This window comes from Sander vitreus, chromosome 13 (genome assembly GCF_031162955.1).
Source record: "Sander vitreus isolate 19-12246 chromosome 13, sanVit1, whole genome shotgun sequence".
Classification (NCBI taxonomy): Eukaryota; Metazoa; Chordata; class Actinopteri; order Perciformes; family Percidae; genus Sander; species Sander vitreus.
Window position 1 is genome coordinate 27,292,696 of NC_135867.1, and position 22,839 is coordinate 27,315,534.

The window sequence follows — 22,839 nt, forward strand, 5'->3', positions numbered from 1 at the left end:
ACTTTCTATGCTACCGTGTTGTGAGAAAGACATGTAATCGAGAAACAATTTGGGCTGCAACTAATTATTATTTTCTTGATTAATTATTTTTTCTGCAAAATGTCAGAATCTTTTTAAAAATGGCTGTTAAAATTTCCCACAGCCCAAGCTATTATATATATATATATATATATATATAGTGCAATATATTTAAGGGTTTCAATTCCAATCAGACATCTATATTTCAAACATACACTTGTGGTCCTTATCTCTTTCCCTGTGTGTTACTGTGTGTCTGTGCTCTGATTAAAGCACACCGTTCAGGCCCAGTGGTGGGGATTACTCTGGCTTTGTTGAAGGGGTTTAAAGAAAGGGTCAAAGTGCACCCACTTAATATGGGCCCCAAAGGGCCTCGCGGGTAATTGCCAGTGCCTAATAAACTTCTAGACACCCTCTTTTTCGCTCAGATCTGGAGAGTGCACAGGGCAGAATGGGGAAGATCAGGGGCCCCTGGAGCCGTGATCTCAGAATGGTGTGTGACAGGTCATCACGGTGGTCCTTTCACCCCGCAGCATGGTAATTCAGACCTGGGGTGCAACGCGCTGCCCTATTTTGCTCCTAGCGTTGCGTGATGGGACAGGTTACTGAACAATTTAGTCAGGGTTTTTGTAATCTGCTGTGAATAGTGATTGGGAGAAATGTCAGCAGCAGGTACAGATAAGGTCAGAGGTGTGGTTTGGCATATCATTCCAGGATTGGAAACGGCCAATGGGATTTGGAGAGCCCCCGAATGCTCTGTGGCTAAGTAATTGGCCATCAGGATATGGGTCTGACTAAAGCCATAAGTGGCAAGTTGATGCCTCTAAGAGGCACAGATAAAAAAAAGACAGCAACATAGTGGCTCAGAAGCCCGCGATGAATTGCGAAGCCCTGTATTTTATCAGGGCAAAAGCAAGCTCCGTTAGCTAATGAGGAAATGAAAAATATCCTCCTTAAACACTGACATGACCTTGATTACAAACAAAACAGGCTGATTTATCTCCTCACGTACACACACACCCCTTGTAACCCTCATTCAAAGAGGACGCCACGCTATCTTGACAAGAAGAGAAATCAGCCTTGAGGCGTACAGCCTGACGTTGAGATACAATGCATTTTCCGCACAAACCCAGGTATTTTAGATAAAGAAAGTGTGAGTGTCAGCGAGGTTATATGGATGGATGGCTGGATGGACACATAAATATATGGATGGTGATGATAACGGTAATGTCCTGTGCTGTCATTATGGGAGGCTTGTCATTAATCAGATGAGAAGGTGACCCTCCCCTGCCAGCCGGTGGCGTTACATCCATGGGTGTTGTTTCTCACACACAAGCACGCACCCTCGTGTGCATAGCCACCCATGTATAAAGACATACACGCATAAATAACATATATGAGCACATGTGATGTGCACACATTCTGTAATCTATCTGTATTGATGGATGCCGAGGGCAAAATGCCCGGAGGAGACATTTCCTGACTAACAATAACATGTACAAGGCGCTGCTTGACATGAACATGAAATCATGTGGATGGGCAGAGGTTAATATTAGTTTTTTAGCCACTGGTACCAATAGAAGATGGCTCGGAGCATTCAGATGTTTTACATTTTCACATTTCACTGCAATAACAAACCATGTATTATCCTCTGTTTGCCTATTTGGTCCTCAAGGCTTCACATATCAAGTGAACAGGGGAATATGAGCTTTTGAAAACTATTCTGCATTCTGTTAATTCTCAGGGCAAATGTAAACCGAACACTGTATGCTACTGAAGACGCATTTCAAAAGGACCAGCCTTTGAATCAAATACATGAAAATATTTATTCTATAAATGTATATGTATATATATATATATATATTACAGGGAGGTACAGGGGTATTGTACTTTATCTTCAGGGTTGAATGGGGATGGAAAGACTAATAGAACATTGACTTTAAGAAGAAGTACTGTTATTTGACTTACATCAGTACTTACAGTTTAGAAATGAACTTACTTGTGTTGTAACTTACCCAAGCAGAAGTACATACTATTTGGATTAAAACTAGCTTACATATAGTGTTAATGAAAATGAATTCAATATTAGTGCACCCCATCAGTCAAGCCATCTGCCACTTCAGTGATGCTCTTGAATGTAGTGACCAGCTTGTTGTTATTGTAATCTCAAAGATTCCTTCATGAGGACAGGGTCTCAAATGTTAATGGAATAGCCTCATAATTTGGACCATAACCTTGTCAAATTAGGCTCTAATTTGAGTTTATTTGTATTTATATTTGTTAGTATTTCATTAGAATTCTTTATTCAGTGAAAATAGAGTGCTTGGAAAAGCTGCTCTTGAATGTGTAAATAATGCTGCTGTTAACACATTTCACTTCAACCTGAAATGTGAGAAATGCTAAATGTGCTTGGTGGAATCAGAAGATGAGTCATCATTGAAGAATTAACGATGAAGTACTCAACTCGTATTCTCCACGTCGGTTCTATGAAGCTTGACAGACGTTTTTAATATTAAGACATTTCAAAATCAAATCATCTTTGAAATCATTTTGCCCCAAACATTGACAGACGTATATGTCAGTTTTTGTACTGAGGGCATTTTAAAGAAGCTTGTGCTTTGACAGAGAGGTTGACAGCTTTTTCAATAGCGATTTTTTTTTTCCAAAGTGTGTGACGAGTGTAAACTAGGACACCAGTTTCTGACATGACTTGCACTTTTCAAGGTGAAGTAAGTGATTTCTCTCTGCTCATCTTTATGGCAGTCTCAACAGCCTGCAGATATTAGCACACTCAGGAGACATTTGAGTCTGGACATGAGTGGAATGTCATTACATTGATATAACTTATTCTGAGATATATCAATATAATGTAAGAGTGCATGCAAATCAGCCATGCTCTCCTCCTGCATTAATTCATTATCAACCAACTCCTTTATGTCCAAATATCACATCCTCTCATAGCTTCAAAGAGAACTTTATAGAATATTGAGGGTAAAAAAGTGCTATTTTGAAAGAGTTGCAGTTCGACATTCGGACATTTCTTTACAAATGCCTAGGAAAGATTGTAATGTGAAAAGGAATTTAGGAGGTTACTTTTCTTATCTATTATTGGTGTCTTTTTGGGGGCCAGATAGGAATGCCATAGAAACCTCATTGGTTGATCCTCTTTGTAAATCCCTGCAGTGGCTGAGGCTTAGCCTGCAGGCCTCTTCCTGGTCGACTGGTGTTGTCAGTACATCATTCTAGACTACAAAAACCGTCGTCTAAACCTGTAATCTGAGAGCCTGCAAAGCTTTCGAGACTGAAATGAGAAAGAAAAAGTCCAATGCCTTCAGGTAACAGGCTCAAGATGTTGACTACCGAGGGATGCATTTGGAAGTAAAGGAGATGGGCTAACTCAAAGACACATCTCTAATGTTTTATGAATAATCTCCAGGAAAACAAAAGAGAGGCAGTTATTTTCTGGGTTACATATTTAAAGTTGCTTTCTGTAATTGATGTCATTGATTTGTCTGAGGCCATTGGTTGAATAGTGTTTTCCCGACCACCTATCCAAATGTACTTGGATATATATATATATATATATATGCATTTGCCAAGGGTGTGTGTGTGTATGTGTATGTGTGTGGGTCAGATTGAATAATTGATCCAGACCTTTCATTATTGTTGTGCTGTGATGGTGCACACATGACACAGAGTCAATGAAGACCATAGGGACACCATGTTAAATTCACAGTCATACAATATCAGTAGCAGTGTACTGGCATGCGTTTGCACCTGTTTGGCATTCATGCTGTTTCTTTTTGAAAGCCAAATGTCAGTTCAAAGTCAACAGGACTCCATGTATGCACAGTCAGATAAAGCAAAGTATTAGCAACAGGCTAATTATCAGCATAAAGTTAGCAGAAGTAAATGTATGCAAAGCCAGATAAAAGATACTATCGTCAACAAAGGAGTTTACACATACCGTCTCTAACCATGTCTCTTCTCTTCCTCTCGTCTTTTCCCCAGTTCTGAGAGATGACTTCCGTCAAACGCCCGGTGATGTGGTGGTAGCAGCAGGTGAGCCGGCTGTCATGGAGTGTATACCCCCCCGAGGCCATCCTGAGCCCACCATCTCTTGGAAGAGAAACAACATCCGGGTCAATGACCGAGATGAGAGGATCACTGTAAGTTTTTCTATAGAATTAGTATCATGAAATTAGGGATTTTAACTGTAAGCAATGGAACTGCAAATTTTCTTTCCAACTTCTTTTAATAAAAATATTATTAAATGTGTTCATTTTTCCCTTTCTCAACATTCTTTGCAAGTTATTAGGTTTGTGCTAATTTGCTTTATTTTTCAAATGGTCTTTCAATGTTTTTTCGTCATTCACTGACCCAATCAATAATTTAGATAATTTTGATTTTTGATAAGTTGATGAGGAATCCATCCAGTTCCATTATGGTTGATAACAGTGAAGTAGCATCGCCATCGAACTGCAATGATTGTGGTTTAATTGAATCCTTCCAGGTTGTTCACCAGAAGACCACCTTCCAGGAATGAGTGGCCAACGCAAACTTTAGAATACAATAAAACCTGACATGTTAACCTGCTTTTTGGGAGCATGCATGTATCAGTCTGCATGCATCTGCTTATTACAAACTGAGCAGTGGAAGATGTTTCTATGGTAATGAGAGCGTGACTTGTTGTCAAACAGTGTAAGAACTAGCAGAGGAGCCATCTGTCATGACACTCTTTACGGGTTGGCCTCTCTCTTGACTAACATGCCTCAAATCCTGTTTCCAACCTCTTCCATTTGTCTCCCCCCCCCCCTTCCCCCCCTTTCCTCCTCCCTTCTCCTCTGCTTACCTTTTCATCCATCTCCTTCTGTCGGCTATCTCCCTTCCCCTCTTCTCCTCCTTCTACTCCCTCATTCTCAGATGCGAGGAGGCAAACTGATGATTTCCAACTCCAGGAAAAGTGATGCTGGCATGTATGTGTGTGTTGGAACCAACATGGTTGGAGAGAAAGACAGCGATCCCGCTGAACTGGTGGTGTTTGGTGAGTCATTTTTGCTGCATCTCATTCAATCATGGTCAACCTGCAAATACTGCATGGAAAATGAAACGTACGGGAATTACAGTATTCTGATTTGTTATCACATTACAAATTCCTATGAAGGCGTGGTTTATTTTTGAATTGCACAAAAACATATTTCAGATGCAGAGATCTGTATCTTCACATAATAATGGTTGAGGTTATGCAATAGACTGTGATAAAACAAACATTCAAATGACAGTGCAGTACATCTGTTGGACTTTAATAAATGTTTATTTACCAATTTAACATTATAACATTTAATAATCATGTAGAGCACGTTACTCTGCTGAGAAATCTGTAATGGTTCTCCTTTCTGCCTTTTTCTGGATTCATTTACTCTTGGGGTGCACTTTCTTTGCTCAGCTGATGTAGTTGGAGCAGCAGATGAATGATTCCCTTTGCCTTGCTCTCTTGACCTCTCTGTTTCTTTCCTCCTCTCGGATTCTCTGCTTTGCTCTCAGCAGAGCAGCAGCATAAGCGTTCCCAAAGTGTGTATTGATCCGAGGAAAAAGATAGAAGATTGATATTTTCTTTTCAGTCCCAGAAAACCTCCCCCACCTTCTCCGCACCACCGCCCAGATGCTGCTCCTTTTGCACGCTGTGGCACAACAGTAAACCTTAACACCTGATTTATCAATTTATGGTTCCTGAAAATGCATGGCCTGACACGTTCCCTTATATTTAATATTACTGCCATCTGTGAGATTTACAAGATTACAGCCAGTGCACATCTGCACCAATTTCTCATGTGTCCATTTTTTTTTTTTTAAACAGATTATGACCATGCTAAGAGCTTATAATGCACATTTGTCTCTGTAGACATATCTGTCTCTGGTGGATTGATTCTCCCACCTGTGTAACTCAATGTTGTTATGCACCTGCATCAGGCCTGTAACTCCCTCAGCGATGATGCCAAATCTCCCTTCTTGTTTGATAATGCTACCATGTTCAGTAGTGGTGATTTGGTTTTCAGTTTTCACAATTTATTTCCTCAGTGGTCACTATTTGTCTTATTCTCATCCATATCCCAGTCGCTGCCATGGCAACAATCTAATTCCCCTGAGGAGAAGGAGTCATTTAAGTTAAAGTGTAGTAGCACAAGCATTGACTTCCTCTGTCTCGGTTTCATTTCAGAGAGGCCAGTGTTCACCAAACAGCCGGTGAACCAGGTGGTGTTGGCAGACGATACGGTGGACTTCTTCTGCGAGGTGCACGGGGACCCGACTCCGACTGTCCGCTGGCGGAGAGAGGAGGGAGAGCTGCCCCGGGGCAGGTACGCCACAAAGGACACTCCTTGTGTTGTCTGTTAGAACTGCTCGATGCGTCAGCACCACTCTGGCATCTTCATACCAACAATATATGCTGGTGGCCAGGGTGTTACCACTATATATTACATTACCGGTCATTACACTGACAGTTTAACAGCTTCCTATTAGAGAGCAACTGTTTGCATGGATGATTGCATGTCTGTTCTGGCAAGATGAGAACAGATTGAATGATTGACTAAAAGGGGATCTGTGAGTCTATTTTCTGTGTGCACTGAAAAAAACATCTGGTGTTAATACACAACCCTGGCTGTGTAAATGGAAAACAAACGGAAAGGAGTGCACGAGCCACAAAACACTATTCCAGTCAATCGGCAACAGAGGGCGACAGTTGATGGTGTGTGTGTGTGTGTGTGTGTATGTGTGTGTGTGTGTGTGTGTGTGTGTGTGTGTGTGTGTATGGGGGGGGCAGCATGTGAATGTGCTGGCCAGTAGTTATTGTATTCGAAAGTGGTATTGCTAGCCATGGCTAACCTGGCTAGAGCAAACCCCACAATGAAAAATCTGACTTGTGAATGGAGCCCATTCAGCTCAGGTGTGACGTTATTCCCAGCCTCTGGCTCCCGAGTTCCGAGGCAAATGGAGTGCATGCCGTTCCAAAGATAAAAAAAAAAAGTTATTCCAGGAATCAACATTTATGCCTCATATGGCACAGCAGCGTGTGTTAGTAACATGAACAAGTACAAAGACAATCATCCAAATACGAAAGCGGCATCTTTATTAAACAGCTGTCAAACTTGCCGTGTGCCTTTAAGACAGCGAGGGTAATAATAATAATGCCAGTCATACTACATGATAACAGTGATGATAGTATAGCAGGGTAACATGGTGACTGAGGTACTGTGAGAGCCTTTGTGGATGTGACTGGATGAAACTTTAATGATCCCTCAGGGGAACTGGGCTCAAATGTTCCAGCAGGATTCAGAACTACACCGACTGCCCAAAGCTGTACAGGACAATAATCTGAGAACAACCTTTCAGATAGTAAGACAAGCAGCCTTATTCTCAGTCTCATAGCTCTACATTTTGTTACTCAGTAGCATTTTTCCAAATGTAACCAAATAACTTTGAGTTTGCTTTGAAATGATATTCCCCCTCGTCCTTACCTCGCACCTGAGTCAGACGCAGAAAAGTGATGTGTTGCATTTTGTGCTAAATCTTGCGTGTCGATGTCTTTCCAGGTTTGAGATCCGCAGCGACAACAGCCTGCGTCTGACTCAGGTGCGAGGTGAGGACGAGGGCACTTACACCTGCGTGTCAGAGAACAGCGTGGGCAAAGCCGAGGCATCGGGCACCCTGCAAGTGCACGGTAAGACATGGGCATGCATCCAAAATACTTTGGGAAAATGTCTGGTTTGAATTGAGATTGTTTGTTCAAGCAACTGAGATTCCAGCGCCAGTCACTGACAGGGCCAGCTGGCTGCACAGTCATAATGTAGTACATTTGTAATGTAGTACACTGTGAAATGATTTGCAAAATGTGAAGATCGCGGAAAAAAACAACAATTTTTCGTAGCAACTCATTTCATTTAATATATGTGAATAATGTGATAAAACAATAAAAGTGCCTGAGTGGCACAATGTTTTTACTTGTTTCCAAAATGTTGGTAAATGTCTCATAGAAAGTGTCATTGCGGGCGCCTGGGTAGCTCACATGGTAGAGCAGGCGTCCATATACAGAGGTTTACTCCTCGACGCAGCGGCCGCGTGTTCGACTCTGACCTGCGACCCTTTGCTGCATGTCATCCCCCCTCTCTCTCCATTCATGTCTTCATCTGTCCTAGAAATAAAGGCCTTGAATGACCAAAAATAATCTTAAAAAAACAAGTGTCATTGTGTCAACAATAGAAAGGCAACTGAAACAAGTCTTACCCTGCTGTCTTCTAAAACATATCACTTGTGCAACTTCAGGAGGCAATTCTGCACTGGCAGGGAATTAGATTTTAACACTGAATACGTAAGTAAATTATTTGCACAGATGGACAGTTTTGCTACCTTCTCACCTCCCAGCATGCATCATTTCACTGCCTTTCTTTTGCTGAATTACCTTTGGGAGCTTTTGTGGGAGATTTTTCCATCGAGTTTTCTCTTTGATTCATGCTGAATGTTACTCTCAGTGTTCACAATGTTTTTATGATATTGCCCATAAGAAGTCAGAAAAATCAGTGAATAGACAGCCAGACGGACATTGTGGCTGCTTATTTATTATTATTTATTTTTATTTGCATACTTTTACATATATGTTATAGGGTTTTTGAACAATTCGGAATCGTACTGACAAAACATATCAAAAAAAGATATTCATTTCCATCCAAAGAGCATAAAAAATAAAACTCAAGAAGAAAGGCACTTCAATACACAAAGAGAAAAGAGAAGGTAAAAATACATAATACAGAAAATACAAAGAAAGGGTGATGGAATGTAGGCTATACAATCACATTTCAGCTATATGAATACTTTTCTTATTATTAATAATTTGGAAAGAGATTTAGAACAAAACAAGATTTAGAACATTTTGCTTTATGGATATGAAATTTCCCCTTTAGAAATAATAGGTTGACAATCCTGTGTGTTGTTTTCATTGTGGCTGCTTAAACACCCCCCCATCATGCCACTGGTGACATTCTGCTAACTGAAACTGTAAGAGAGGGAAAGTGAAAACTAGATTTTAAGTTCCTTTTGAGCCTCGACTCGTCATGCCTCTGAAGAGAGAGCCGAGATCAAAAAGCATTGAAATTACATTAGAATAAAGTCTGCCCCTTGAAGAGAGGCATGTGGAAGAGAAATCTGCCATTAGTGATGATAAAAGAGAATATTTGGAGCTTTACTCTGTAACAGTTAATTCTGTTCGCTGGCCCTCCAGTACTGTATAAGCCTACGCTTCTGACATCTGTCAACACATGTATGCTCACATACAGTACTACGTCCACATGCATGCACCGACAAACAGACAAAACACACACATACACAGTCTTGCACATGCATAATGGGACTACACTTACAGAATGAAGAAGTCATTCCCAGCAGCAGCTGTTAGCCAAATGGAGATTGATTGTGGGTCGGTGCATGCAGCTGCAGTTTTAGGGATAATAGGAATCCCCAGCCACGGATCAATCAGAACACAACCTCTTATCTTCACCTGTATGTCCTCATTGAGTTCATCATTCCCTCTCCCACTCATCCACTGCTATTTTCTTTTGGGACCACTTGATTTAAAAAACCGACAATTCCCATTCAGTGGATTTTAATTCTGAATAGACCTGAGTGGCTGTGCTGCTCCAAAGTTTCACTCTGTCTTGTTGAAGTATTTCATCCAGCATCACTGTTCATTATGAGTTAATCATCTCATTCATCTTTCTTTTTCCTCTTTTCATTCCCACCCCTTTCTGCATCACTCCATCGCAGTCGGCCCATCCAGTGAGTATTCCATTTCATCCCATCTTATATGTGTGTGTGTGTGTGTGTGTGTGTGTGCGTGTGTGCGTGAAAGAGAGAGAGACATAACAGACACGAGAGAGACATACAGACATTTAGGCATTTTCATTTTGAAGCCATGTTTTGAGACAGAAAAGATCTGAAAGAAGAGTTTCAGCTCCAGCAGCAGAACTAATCTGCGTCCATATTAACACGTCTGACAACACATATCACATGACCGTTCACACACACTGGGCATGTGCGTGCCGGTGGAAACAGGAAGCAGATTATCTGACATTACTCTGTGGTTAAAAATCATGGATGTAGAAGTTTAAAACACAGAAAATACTTGGAGCGAGGACGAGGTGGAACTGTTACTGAAAGGTCTGTAAGCTACCTAACCGATAAGACTGACGGACGTGCATCAACCTTTCCAAAGGTCTCTGTTTGTGTCCGTCCAGACTACACAGCCACCCTGGAGGCTTTAAAGCAAAACAGGGGCAGCAGTGTTTCCAAATGTCAACGCTTTAGGGGTTCAGAAACGGCGTAAACGTAGAAAAAGAAGTCCATTTTAAACATATTAGTGTAGATGTAGCCTTAGGTGGCCATGTCGGAGGCAAACACCCCTTTTCCATGGTTGCTGTTTTTGTCAATTAGAAATAGAGAATATTTAATTAGTATTTAAGTACCTCTGGAAATGCTGGGAGTAGGCTTTTGATTGCCCACAACTGCACTCCAGTCATGCTTTAGCTCATCTAGGTGGAGCTGCCATTGTTATAAAGAAATGAATACCAGGGCAGTTTGATTTAGTACACAAACAATCTTAAGAAACAGGAATAAAAATGGAACCACTCCGGATAAAACCTTAAATATCCCACACATTATGAAACAAATTAAAAAGGTATCCTCGTGCTGCAGTAATGGTGATTAATCACATGCTTTGACTATGTAATTTCCTCGCTTGGAAAACAGTGCCCTCTGTGCTGTGAAAAATAGTCATTTTACAGCTAACTGAGCAGTGTATGGTTTGGAGGCTGTAAGATAATAGAACACCAAGCTGCTTGGGCATGATTATCGTTTCCAAGTGTGTTTGTGTACTTATGGTGATGAAATGGCAAAAAGCTGTGAATGAATAGGTAGCACAGGGTGCTTTTGTGTGTCGTGAAATAGAAAAATGTTGTTCACTGCAACGCATTACAGTGTAGGAGCTTTTCATTGGCATTGCTGGGAGACAAACATGTGTTTGAGTAAAAGGAGTTGCAGTCTTTTCACTGGTATCTGGGAAATTAGCTGTCAGACGGTTACTTTTTTCCACTGTCACAACAACCAAAATGGAATCAGGATTAGGGGGTGTAAATGATGGGTTTCAGGAACAGTACTACAACCAAGAGGAGTGTGTGTTTGGAGAAAGGTGTCTTTGTGTATATCTGTCGGGTTTTGACTCTTCACTTGCACTTCTACGCTTGAAAGGGTCTTGATGCTTTAAAGGCTAACATCATTTCTAACATTTTATCTGTTTCCGCCTCTCAGTCACTTCACATTATGCGTAGGCATCCAAGTGAGAGGGGTAAAATAACCCTTTTACGCCATGACACACATTGGCATCAACAGATTTATGTCCATTAGAGAAACCGTTCTCTGGAGCAGAGGTTTGGGCAAATTTGGGCAAAACGTGTGAGTAATCCATGTTATCAACTCATCCTAACACACGTTAGACTCCAGTGTTGAGTCTGTTAACAACAAAGAATAAGCCAGAGAAATTTTCTCCAAATTGTATGACTTAGATGTCAGTATCTTTTCATATGTAGTTCTCTGCTGCTATCAAGGAAGCACCATTTTAACTAAACTAAATGTGTGATTTGCACTGTGAAATTAGCATATTTAGGCAATACTAAATACGCTTTAGTATTAGAGCCTTACTAATACATAAATGGGATAAAAACAGTAAATGTCAGAGGGCCAAAAGGAGAACAGAAACATTTTATTTTCTCAAGCACAAATCCCTCATCTGGCTGGATGCATGTTAGATTAGTTTAGTAACATCTCACATCACCTGGCCATGACTTCCATGTGGACATCGGTCAGACTATCAAATTGGCTTGCTGGATCCCTCCCACTAGAAGACCTCGTACTAACACATCAAGTAATGCCTGATAAAGATCAGGGCATCCTGACCGGTCTGGCTGCCAGTTTAGCTTCCTGGAGTCAGCAGAGCAAGAAGGCAAAACCAAACGGAAACCGGCGTTTAATTTGCTCCGTCTTCCAGCGGCACTGCTTACTAATTTTTAAGTGCAGAACAGGACTCAACGTGTATTCTGACAACTTGAGTCTCGAGTGTGCAGCCAGCCTTGGGGAGTGAAGATGTGAAGCCACGGAAGAAATTATAGGAAAAGGATACAGGGAAGTAAAACAACTGCAAGTTGTACCACACATTTTGATAACTAATGCATTACTTACACTGTGCTATGTCTGTAGGGAGGGCTCAATTCTTTGTCTTGCCTGTGGATGCTTAACATTGTAAAAGCAAGGAATTACAGCGCTGCTTCTATAACTTATACTCAGTCTATTTAAAGCTGTAACAGCCCTCCAATTCATATATTGACGTTGGATAAATAGGCAGGAGTTCTAGGCACAAAGGTCCTACTCCAAATCTCCAAATTAAATAAAAGCACAGATGAATGATGGTCCAGCTGTAATACATTATGCTTAGGAAATAACCACCTCCTCAGTCATCACTTCAGAATGGAAACAGCATCAGGAAAAAAAAAGTGTGTGTATGTGTCTGAGAAAGAGAAGGTGTAGACTCATGCAGCCTCAGAGCAGCAGCAACAGCAGCCTGAGAGTGTGTTTACTCGAGCGTACGTGTGTGATACAGGCTGTCTGCATCAGCGTGGGACTGTGACAGCTGCCTGTCACATCCGGGCCCCCCCGAGGAACTCCTGCTGGGAGCGTGTGTGTGTGTGTGTATTTGTGTTCCCCTGTGTGTGATAGCTTCAGTACGTTGGTGCAAATCACACGTCAAGTGTGCTTGTAAAGAAATGGGGGAGGTAAGATGCTCTGGCTGTGAGCACTTTGTCTGCCTTTGCTATGTGATTGAGCAACACACCGTGTTCATACAACAGCAGTGGGACAAATCGCACTCTGATCCGTCTTATGGGGAGCACAGTATGTGGTGAGCAACTGAGCCGGCGAAACATTTGTTTGCTGTATTTAGTTTTTGACTGTCTTCCATCGATTAGGAACCCAACTCCAGCTGGGATCAGCAAACCTATCACAAGACAAGAACATCGACATCAGATGACTGCAGAATCCTCGATTACCTTCAGTGTCTCAGCTCTTTTGGCAACTATGGTGTGGTTTAGGTTAGGGAAGATTGTGCTTATGGCAAATAAGTTAACCTTAAAGGAATAGTTAACCAAAAACAATAGATTGTACTCACCTCCCTCGGCTATCTACCATCCTAGATAAAGTTTTCTGTTGAATGTCTTCAAAGAGAGTGGAACACTCCTGAAAAATGAAAGCATATTAGTGCAAACAGACTTCGAGGAAGCCTGAAGGAAAGAGAGCCAAGTGTCTTGTATCCATTCGTGGGGTTCACGGGAAATCCAAACACAGCTATTTTCGATAAACTATTGCTAAACAAAGCATTTGCAGATTTCCATGCGCATGTGTGCAACAAATTCCTTCTGCACAGGAATAATCAATAGGGTTTTCAGAAGTTTTATGGATTTTTTTGTTTTTGCTCTCTTTAATTTGGACTCTGTCAAAGTGGGGCTAGGATCACACTACATAAAAATGGCCTAATGCAACTGACATGGGGCATCTACAGTGAATTGAAAATGAGTGTTGGGCCCAAATATGGTGTCATAGTGGGAGACCATTGCCCTAGACCACAAGACTAGGGCTGGGCAATATATCGATATCATATCGATATTGCGATATGAGACTAGATATCGTCTTAGATTTGGGACACCAGACTGTTCTAACTGTTCTGTTGTTTGCCTTTACCAACTAAGTCATTAAGTCAGTTCATATAATTTATCAAAAATCTCATTGTGTAAATAACTTTCATTAAAGCACCAATAGTCAACCATACAATATCGTCACAATATCGACATCTAGGTATTTGGTCAAGAATATCGTGATATTTGATTTTCTCTGTATCGCCCAGCCCTATTCAAGACTAGCAGGCCGGATGTGTTCATTGCTTTCTGTTGCCCAGCTTGACAATGTCTACAACCTGCTCCATAGATGTTGATATAGTTCAGCCTCTGGCCTGGTCACTGTCGGATGTTGTGCACGACAAGAAGTCCACAAGCTAATATTCATGAGGAAACAATGTGTAGTCTGCAGTGTTAATTTTGACAGCAAATTCTGATTTAGTCTTAGTCTTAGTCTTTTGAATAACACACCATTTAGTTTTAGTCTTATTTTAGTCATCTGAAATCTTTTAGTCTTAGTCTAGTTTTAGTAGACCAAATATCATAAGAGTTTTAGTCTTAGTCTAGTCTTAAGTCTTTTAGTCTTAGTCTAGTTTTAGTAGACCAAATATCATAAGAGTTTTAGTCTTAGTCTAGTCTTAAGTCTTTTAGTCTTAGTCTAGTTTTAGTAGACCAAATATCATAAGAGTTTTAGTCTTAGTCTAGTCTTAAGTCTTTTAGTCTTAGTCTAGTTTTAGTAGACCAAATATCATAAGAGTTTTAGTCTTAGTCTAGTCTTAAGTCTTTTAGTCTTAGTCTAGTTTTAGTAGACCAAATATCATAAGAGTTTTAGTCTTAGTCTAGTCTTAAGTCTTTTAGTCTTAGTCTAGTTTTAGTAGACCAAATATTAGCAGATTTTAGTCGACTAAATCTACAGTGGACTTAGGTGACTAAATGTTTCTCCAGAATTTTTGGTCATTGGAAGTATCCTTCAGTCTGTTATGGAATGGTATTAAGGTTTGAATATGCAATACAGATTTACCGGTTCGTCCTAGACCTAGCTCTGACATTCCTGTTGTTCATGAGACGTGTCATTGCCCTGGGACCGGGTGCACTGCAAAACGTTAGCGTGTTGCTAACGAGCGAAGTCAACTGAAACCAGCCAGAGCTGTGTAACTAAGACTGTGCAACTAAACACAACTAAGTATAATGTAAACAACTTAACTGTTGTGAAAACGTCCTCAAAACTGTGCAAAGTTCTGCAAACTCGTCCTCCTGTGTGACCGCTGCTGCGTTTGTTTAGCTGTTGCGTCTGCATGTGCCGCGGATTTTTAAAATGGCTCTGCTGCTTCCGCATTAATCAACCTACCCTCAAAGATTCTCTCTGATTGGATCTCTTCCCAACTTGTCCCACAAAAAAGAGTGGTTCTGACTGGATCTCTTCTCCATTCGTCCCTCCCTAACATTTTCGTCTCATTTTTATTCGTTGACTAAAGTGTCTGTTATATTTCGTCACAGTCTTCGTCATCATATCTGACATTTTATTTAGTTTTCGTCTGTGAAAAAGGTTTGTTGACGAATATTTTTCGTCAATGAAATTAACACCGGTAGTCTGACATGCAATTGAACTGTATTTATAATAGCGCTTCTTTAGTCTTAACGACTACTCAAAACTCTTTGACATATTACAGGCACCATTCACACACACTCATACACTGGTGGTTGAGGAATGCCATACTAGGTGCCACCTGCTTATCAGATACATATTCACACACATTCACACACCGATGACGCAGCATCGGGGTTCAGTGGGGGTTCAGTGTTCAGGGTCTTGCCCCCAAGGACACTTTAACATGGGACTGCAGGGCCAGGGATTGAACCATTGGTAGGTGACCGCTCTGCCACCTGAGCCACAGCCGCCCACATGGCGTTCTCCCTCTGAAGTGACGTTTTGGGTCATCTTATCCCATCATAAAAGTATTTCTAACCCTCACCACCTATTCTTTCAATTGAAAAAAGTGGCCATATGTCTTCACGTTTGCAGGATTTAAGAGAACATTTTGCTTATCGTCACACAAAAACACACACAGGCATTCAAAGAGACCAAGCACTTTCCTCCTACACTACTGACTGCTCTTATCGTATAAGCTGTGGACATTTCACTTGCAGTCTTGCAGATCTAGTTTATTTTTGCTTCCTCTTGGCATGCTAGCCTTTGTTATGTGTTCTCAGCTCTGGCAATATCCAGAATGTAAAAGAAGTCTCCAGGCTCCTTTTAAATTCCTATCTCAAGTGTTTTATTCTTTATTTAGACGTTCCCCCCCCTGTTGCTGCCTCCCGCAGTTATCAGTTTATGTGCCATTATTTTTGCAGACCCCATTATATATTTAATAAAACTGGAAAATGAAGGTACCCCGGTGTGTGATAAGCAGTGACACTTTTTCTGTCTTTTTTAAGGGCGCTTCAAATAACAAAAGTTGTCATACCTCAGAGCTAGCAGCCCAGAATGCTTCATTACTGTACAAGCTTTGTGCTGTGCCAATAGCTTCCATGACATGCAGCCACTGTTTGCAGATTTTTGTCATGTATATTTCAGCTGCTTTGTTCAAATCCATATCCCCGTTTTCATCCCATGTGAGGATGCTAATGTTTCTCCCTGCCCTAAATCTAAAGCTCAGTGTCGCGCCGAGTGCACCCATTATTGCTAATTATTTATTACAGCCTCAGGCAGTGTGCCGGCTTGCCTCCTCAAATCAAACATTGTTATTCTCCAGACAGGGCTGTGTAGTGCACCAAAAACGGCATTTTAATAGCCTGAATATTCCAAGCTGTCACTGTATTTGGGTCAAAGTTATGGCGTTGTGTCAGGCGCGAGGGGGGAAAGTGTTCAGGTATTGAGGAGACAGTTAACACTGACAAGTTTTTGTCAAATGGCCTGCGTAGCATGGTGCAGTCTTTTTGCATTACATAAGAAGTGGGTATTACACTGCATGTCTTTTAAATATTTCAGGCCTTGCATCAGTCTTGACAGGAAGCCTGTCCTTGAGGTAGCTGGGAAGTGAAAGCAGGGAGCATTTTTGATCTTTGGCTTTGACCTTTAGGGTAACTGGGGGGGCGACATCTCTGATGCCAGGACATGACCCTGCCCACCTTGGCCACGGCCCCCCTTAGCTGTGATTTATCCTGAGGCTGACACATGGATCCCCTCCTGCTGTGTGAAGGGGCCCGTGGTGGAAGCGGTCTTTATGGTAGCAAGGATCAGGCTAATTCCCAAGACAGGGGAATCAAATGGGTATGCAGGCCATGAAACGAAGCTCGTACACTCATCTGAGGTGAGTGATTACAGGAGGCAGGCAAGTCACAGAGAGGGAGGCTAGATATTGAGCAGTCAGGGATTCTCCAGACCCTGCACCGCAACATTTCATTTCAACACTTCAAGCACTCATCTGCTTCAAGTGCTGGCCTGTTTTTCTGACGTGACCCTTCTGGTGTTCTGTTTATCTTGGTTCCCATGCTCCTTTCTCCTCCTTTAAGAATTTAATCAAACTCTAAGCCTCTCAACACAATGTCCGAGAAGTTGGCCTCCTCGGAGATAAGCAAGTGTTATTGCTTTGGGGTGATATATTGAAGCAAGATTTATTTATTAGGACAATGCACACTAATCAACATTAATGTAAATCCGCCATGCAGGTCTTTATGGTCAGGTTTTTATTTTCTCTCACTAGGTATCTTTCCGTCACTGGATTAATCATTCATTGGCAAATTTGAAGAAAAAGCAAAGTGTTGCATGTTTACTATACTGTACTATGAATATTGTAAGGAAGGCACACGACAACATTGCATAGCGTATGTAAGAAACCAAAGCCACTACAGCGTATGTCAAGGTCCATTATGACTTTTCATTGTTTTGATATTTTGATGTTTTTTTTCTTTCTTTGGGCAAATTTAAATGTCACTTAGGATAATGTAGATGGAAACACTGTCTGTTTAGTGTTGTTTTTCTTCCTTTCTTGTCTTTCAATTCTTTAGAAAGGTCCGTCACCTCCGTCTTTCTCTTTCTCTCGGTTTCCCTTAATGCTAATTGAGACAGAGAATGAAAGAGAAGCAGGAGATCAGGTGGGAAGGTGAGAAATCAATTAGGACTGGTGGAGGGCATCATTATGCATTCACACCCCCCCTGTGGAGGAAGGCCTGTCACTTGCTACAGAATCAATAGAAATCAAAGAGGCGTGTGTGTGTGCTTGTGCGTGTGTGTGCATGCGGGAGAGATCCCATCCTGTCCTCCATCTATATGTTCAGAGACATCTGATTAGCCCTGGTTCCTGGGATCATAAAAGTGACCCACAAACCTGAATGTTGGCTGGTCTGTTTGATAGGCTCTTCAGCCAAGCATAGGAGATTGATTATATAGAGTATACAGTTTAACCAACATGCATCTATAGCAGGTTTCATCAGTCAATGCCTAACAAATCAAGGCCACAGATGATCTGTTTTGTAGCACCCATCCTGGTAGAGACAAAAAGTAGTTCCAGATACTAAGGAGCCACAGGAACTGAATTCAGGGATCAGCCACGAACTAAATGTCCTTTTGCACAATCCTGAAGACTTGTGAACATCAGAGAAATGAGTCTGATAATGGATACAAAGTGACTGAGGTATATACAATTCTTCAGACAAGGAGACATCAACACACAGTCACGGTGTGTTGACTGCCGTGTGATCTCTGATACATGTAATGAATGGATGTAAAGCAGACATGCAGAAGTGTCATAGGAGGCTGAAAGCTCCAGAACACCTGCCTTGAAAAAAAACGACTGTCAAGTACATCTCCATGATGCAACAATTAGCAAAGCAAGCTTTGTTTCTCTTGAGCCGTTTTCTCATGTGAACTCAATATCTAAAGGTCATATAAGTACCGAGTTTCCCTTTCTCAGGGGACTGTCGGTGTCAGACGTTTTCAGAGTGAGGTTTATACCTGTGCGCTGGTGTCTGCGTCGTTCTCGCGTATCTCTTTAAGGAAGTAGCAGAGCCGGTATGTGTGTGCGGTGCATAGTAGAGCGAGTAAGAGAGTGACGGTGATTAGCTTCGGAGCGAGTACCGACTCTGGACGCATAGTGGGAGAAACAAAGTGTCTCCCCACGGTCGGAAATCCGATGCAGGAAAAGTGAGCTCTCTCCTCGATTCAATGTTGTTTGAAAGAGCTAAAAAGACAGGGAGAGCTCGAGTGAAAGAGTTGTCAGTTCTGTGAGGTGCTGTCATCACTGGTGGCCTGTCACGGCTTAATGCGCTCCATGTCACCGCTGGCACATTCTCACTGTAATAAGCCCACTCAACACACACACACACACACAAACACATAGACTACATTTCTATTGAGCCCTGATAACGATTTCTCTCCGTTCTCTGTGTTGCAGTGCCCCCTCAGATCGTGGTTCGGCCGCGAGACCAGATCACAGCTCCGGGTCGCACCGTAACCTTCCTCTGTGGCACCAAAGGAAACCCTCCGCCAGCCGTCTTTTGGCAAAAAGAAGGCAGCCAGGTAAGAAACCTCTTGTGACTTGTATTAAAGTCGTCTCTTAAACTCCTTCTGTTTCATAGAGGATGACACCGCTTACTGTAACGATGTCTTTACAGGTCTCCCAGACAGACAGACTCTTAACTTTAACTTAACCACCTGTGACATAAATAATGGATAAACTAAACGCAGTCAAGCCACAGTCACTCATCCTATCTAGACTCCCAGCAGGTCAGGCCAACCCCTTAACGAGGTGGGAGGAGCCAGCCAATCAGGGCCGACCAAAAGAGCGGAACAGAGACCAGTCAAAACAGGAAGTCATGCGGCCCAGCGCCGTCACAATATACATATACACTGTGATAAACACAGCAGCCAATAATATTATGATGCTAGTTGAAGCTACTTGCCTTCACATGCCATTCTGAAACATGGTGCTTAAAAGAAGGCCTGTGTCTCTCCTCACAGTCATGTTCCTGACTGTCATCTTTTGCTTTCATCACTAAGTGCTATAGTTTAGTGTGTGTGTGTGTGTGTGTGTGTGTGTGTGTGTGTGTGTGTGTGTGTGTGTGTGTGTGTGTGTGTGTGTGTGTGTGTGTGTGTGTGTGTGTTGGGGGGGGTGTTGCATGCACGCACAAGTGTGAGCAAGGCCGGTGTATGATAAGCAGTGCAGCCTGTCAGAATGCACTGAAAGGCGGGATGAGAGTGTGTGGGTGCCTGTAGCATGGCTCCCAGGTACAGATTAGAGGAGGAAGAGTGAGATCGGAGGAGGCCTGGAGAATGTGTGTGTGTGTGTGTGTGTGGGAAAGGGAGAACAACAGTGGAGGAGAGAGATAAATAGGAGAAAGCAGAGAGGACGAGGGAGGGAGAGGAAGTATGTGGGTAGCGTGTTGGGGATGTTGGCTGCGAAATACCCAGGAAAAATATAGTCGTTTCTATACTGACAAACGCAAAAAGGAAAGTAGGGATCAGGAATATATATGTCTCTATCCACTTTGTTTCTTTCTCATACAATAGATTTTCATTTTTGTGTTCCTTTAACCGCCCACTTTTGACCCACTTAGTCACGTGCACAAAGAGATAAAGTTTCAAGGTCTGCCATTTGAATGAAAAGCACTGCTCTCTCTCCTTTTCTCGCTTTACACTGCATTCAAATAGTGTTAACAGCCGTCCCTTCACGTCTTTATTAAGGGGCCCAAAGTATCTATTTTGTCTAAATGTAGACGTCAACACACGCTAACAAAAGCTCTCATCCTTGAACATTCAAGAGAGACACATTTATTAAGGAATATGATGTCAAAGAAAATAAACATTTCTAATAATGCTGCAAGTGGAAGAGCTTATGACATGTGTGTTGTAGATTGAGAGTTTTAAGACTTTTCTTTCAATATCACCTTACTGAACAACCAGTTGCGCCTCCGGGGACAAATGAAGCTCTACTTGACTTGACTTGACTAAGAGCACAAAACAATGAAGGCCTGCAGTATTAAACTAAGTACTATTTAGTTAGGGTTAGGGTTAGGGGTTAAAAGGGTTACAAAAAAATACCCACAAGTAAACATAAATGAATGATGATAACTTCAGTACATCACATTAGATTAGATTAGAAAGACTTTATTGATCCCAAATTGGGAGATTTCAGTGCTAGAGCAGCAACGTATCAAGACACACAGCACACACACACAATATACAAGAAATAATAATTAGGATAGAATACAAGAACAGCTATTCAAAAAAAAATACAAAGTAAAGAATGTACAAACGTATGTACAAATTGGGAATACAAATGTACAACTACTTAAATAGTATTTATAAAGATGTTAGTAAAACCTATGTTTGTGCAAGTTGCACTTAGTGCAGTATTGTGATGTGTATGACTTTTTACCTACCACTCAGTGATGAGGTGTTCAAACGTCGTGTTGCCTGTGGTAGGAATGAGTTCTTGTAGCGATCAGTGCGACACCGAAGCTGTCAGAGCCTCTTAGAGAAGATGCTCCGCTGTTAGACCAGTGTGTGTGTGTGTGTGTGTGTGTGTGTGTGTGTGTGTGTGTGTGTGTGTGTGTGTGTATAACTTAATTCATTAATAATTACAAAAATAAGTTAAGGTATAGAGTGCATAAATGATTATGAGGAAACTAAATGAAAAAAAAAGACTCATCTTCCTAATGTTTTGTCTTCTCCAGATCTTGCTGTTTCCCATCCAGGAGCCTGTACAGTCGGGCCGGTTCTCTGTGTCGCTGAGTGGCGAGCTCACCATCGCCGACGTCCGAGTGGAAGACTCCGGCTATTACATCTGCCAGGCCATCAGCGTGGCCGGCAGCATCCTGACCAAAGCCCTGCTGGAGGTGGAGAGTGGTGAGTGCAAACAGCATTACAGGGTTTACGGTCACCTGATCACACACAGTGGTCCATGATGTTGTTACTCGGCTTTTGGCTTCCACTGTTCAAATTCATGCATGTATATTTACCCAAGATCTGAATTCTGTTCGGTACAAATATATCACTTGATATAACCAGTGCCTCACTGAGATTAAGACTCTTTTAAAGGAGTGTCCTGGCCGAGACAGCATAGACATCTTAACGCCATACATCTTCCTTTGTCTTTTTGTTAGACTAATGCACCACCATTACCCTCCTAGTAAGTAATTTAGTTCCAAATCCCATCTTTAAATGCTTGAAGAATTGCATCTTTGAACTGCACTGAAGTGCATTTTCTGGCCTGTATTTGGCAGATTATTTAACAGAAATATGTATGTTAAAAGTTGAATCAAAAGAAAATATCATTAGCATTTGCAGCTGCTTACGTGTGTGTCCTCAGCTGGCAGCTGGTTTTACTCACTAGTTTAATAATTCATGCTTATTAAGTCAAAGGAACAAAACAGTCAGAAATCCCAGATAAAGGCTTTTAAACCAAAAACTACACAAACGGACGAGTTCTAGCATGAATTTGATCAGAAATTGGGGAGAAATGAACTACATCTGCAACCAAAATCCCAGCTTTCCCTGGCGTTAGCATGTAGCCACATGTAGCAGTGTATGTAATGTAAACAGTGCAGTAGCTACCTGCCTGGAGCAGATGACCATATATAGAGAACCAGATGGGTATGACATCATACAGGGCCGAGAGTAGAAAAAACTGCTGAAACCGGAGCGTTCAGAACAGTGGGAAATCTGAGGTTTTGGCTCATGGGGATGTTTCTTGTTTTTCTTGATTCATATGTTTACCTCATTATTGGAAACCTTTGCCACATTAAATATGAACATTCAACATTGTAACATTATATACATATGACAGAAAAAAAGCATAATAGGTCTCCTTTAATCATTTCTTACAACATGTGGATTTAACCTCCCTTCCCCTGCATGTGCAGCAATAAAACATTTAAAAATCCATCCTTCAAATCCGTCTCATGTTAAAATATTCTTCACCAAATGAGCAGACAGCAGGAGTCCTTATCAGATGTAATCATAAGGGACAACCGGTGATAGTTCTATGCAAATAACCCGGCTGCAACATATGCTGCCCTCCCATTCAGGGAGTAAACTGGGATTTGGTTCAGCTCCATT

General features: G+C 41.7%; 1 protein-coding gene across 2 annotated transcripts in view; it reads left to right on the forward strand.

Moving 5' to 3' along the window:
* robo3 (roundabout, axon guidance receptor, homolog 3 (Drosophila)) overlaps positions 1–22,839 on the forward strand; it is a 103,252-nt gene that overhangs the window by 43,084 nt on the left and 37,329 nt on the right. For both annotated transcript variants that reach the window (XM_078266133.1, XM_078266135.1), the window contains exons 3-8: positions 4,030–4,187; positions 4,942–5,062; positions 6,236–6,374; positions 7,608–7,735; positions 19,175–19,299; positions 21,456–21,627. In XM_078266133.1, coding sequence (XP_078122259.1) covers positions 4,030–4,187; positions 4,942–5,062; positions 6,236–6,374; positions 7,608–7,735; positions 19,175–19,299; positions 21,456–21,627 — 843 coding nt within the window. The remainder of the gene's footprint in view (positions 1–4,029; positions 4,188–4,941; positions 5,063–6,235; positions 6,375–7,607; positions 7,736–19,174; positions 19,300–21,455; positions 21,628–22,839) is intronic.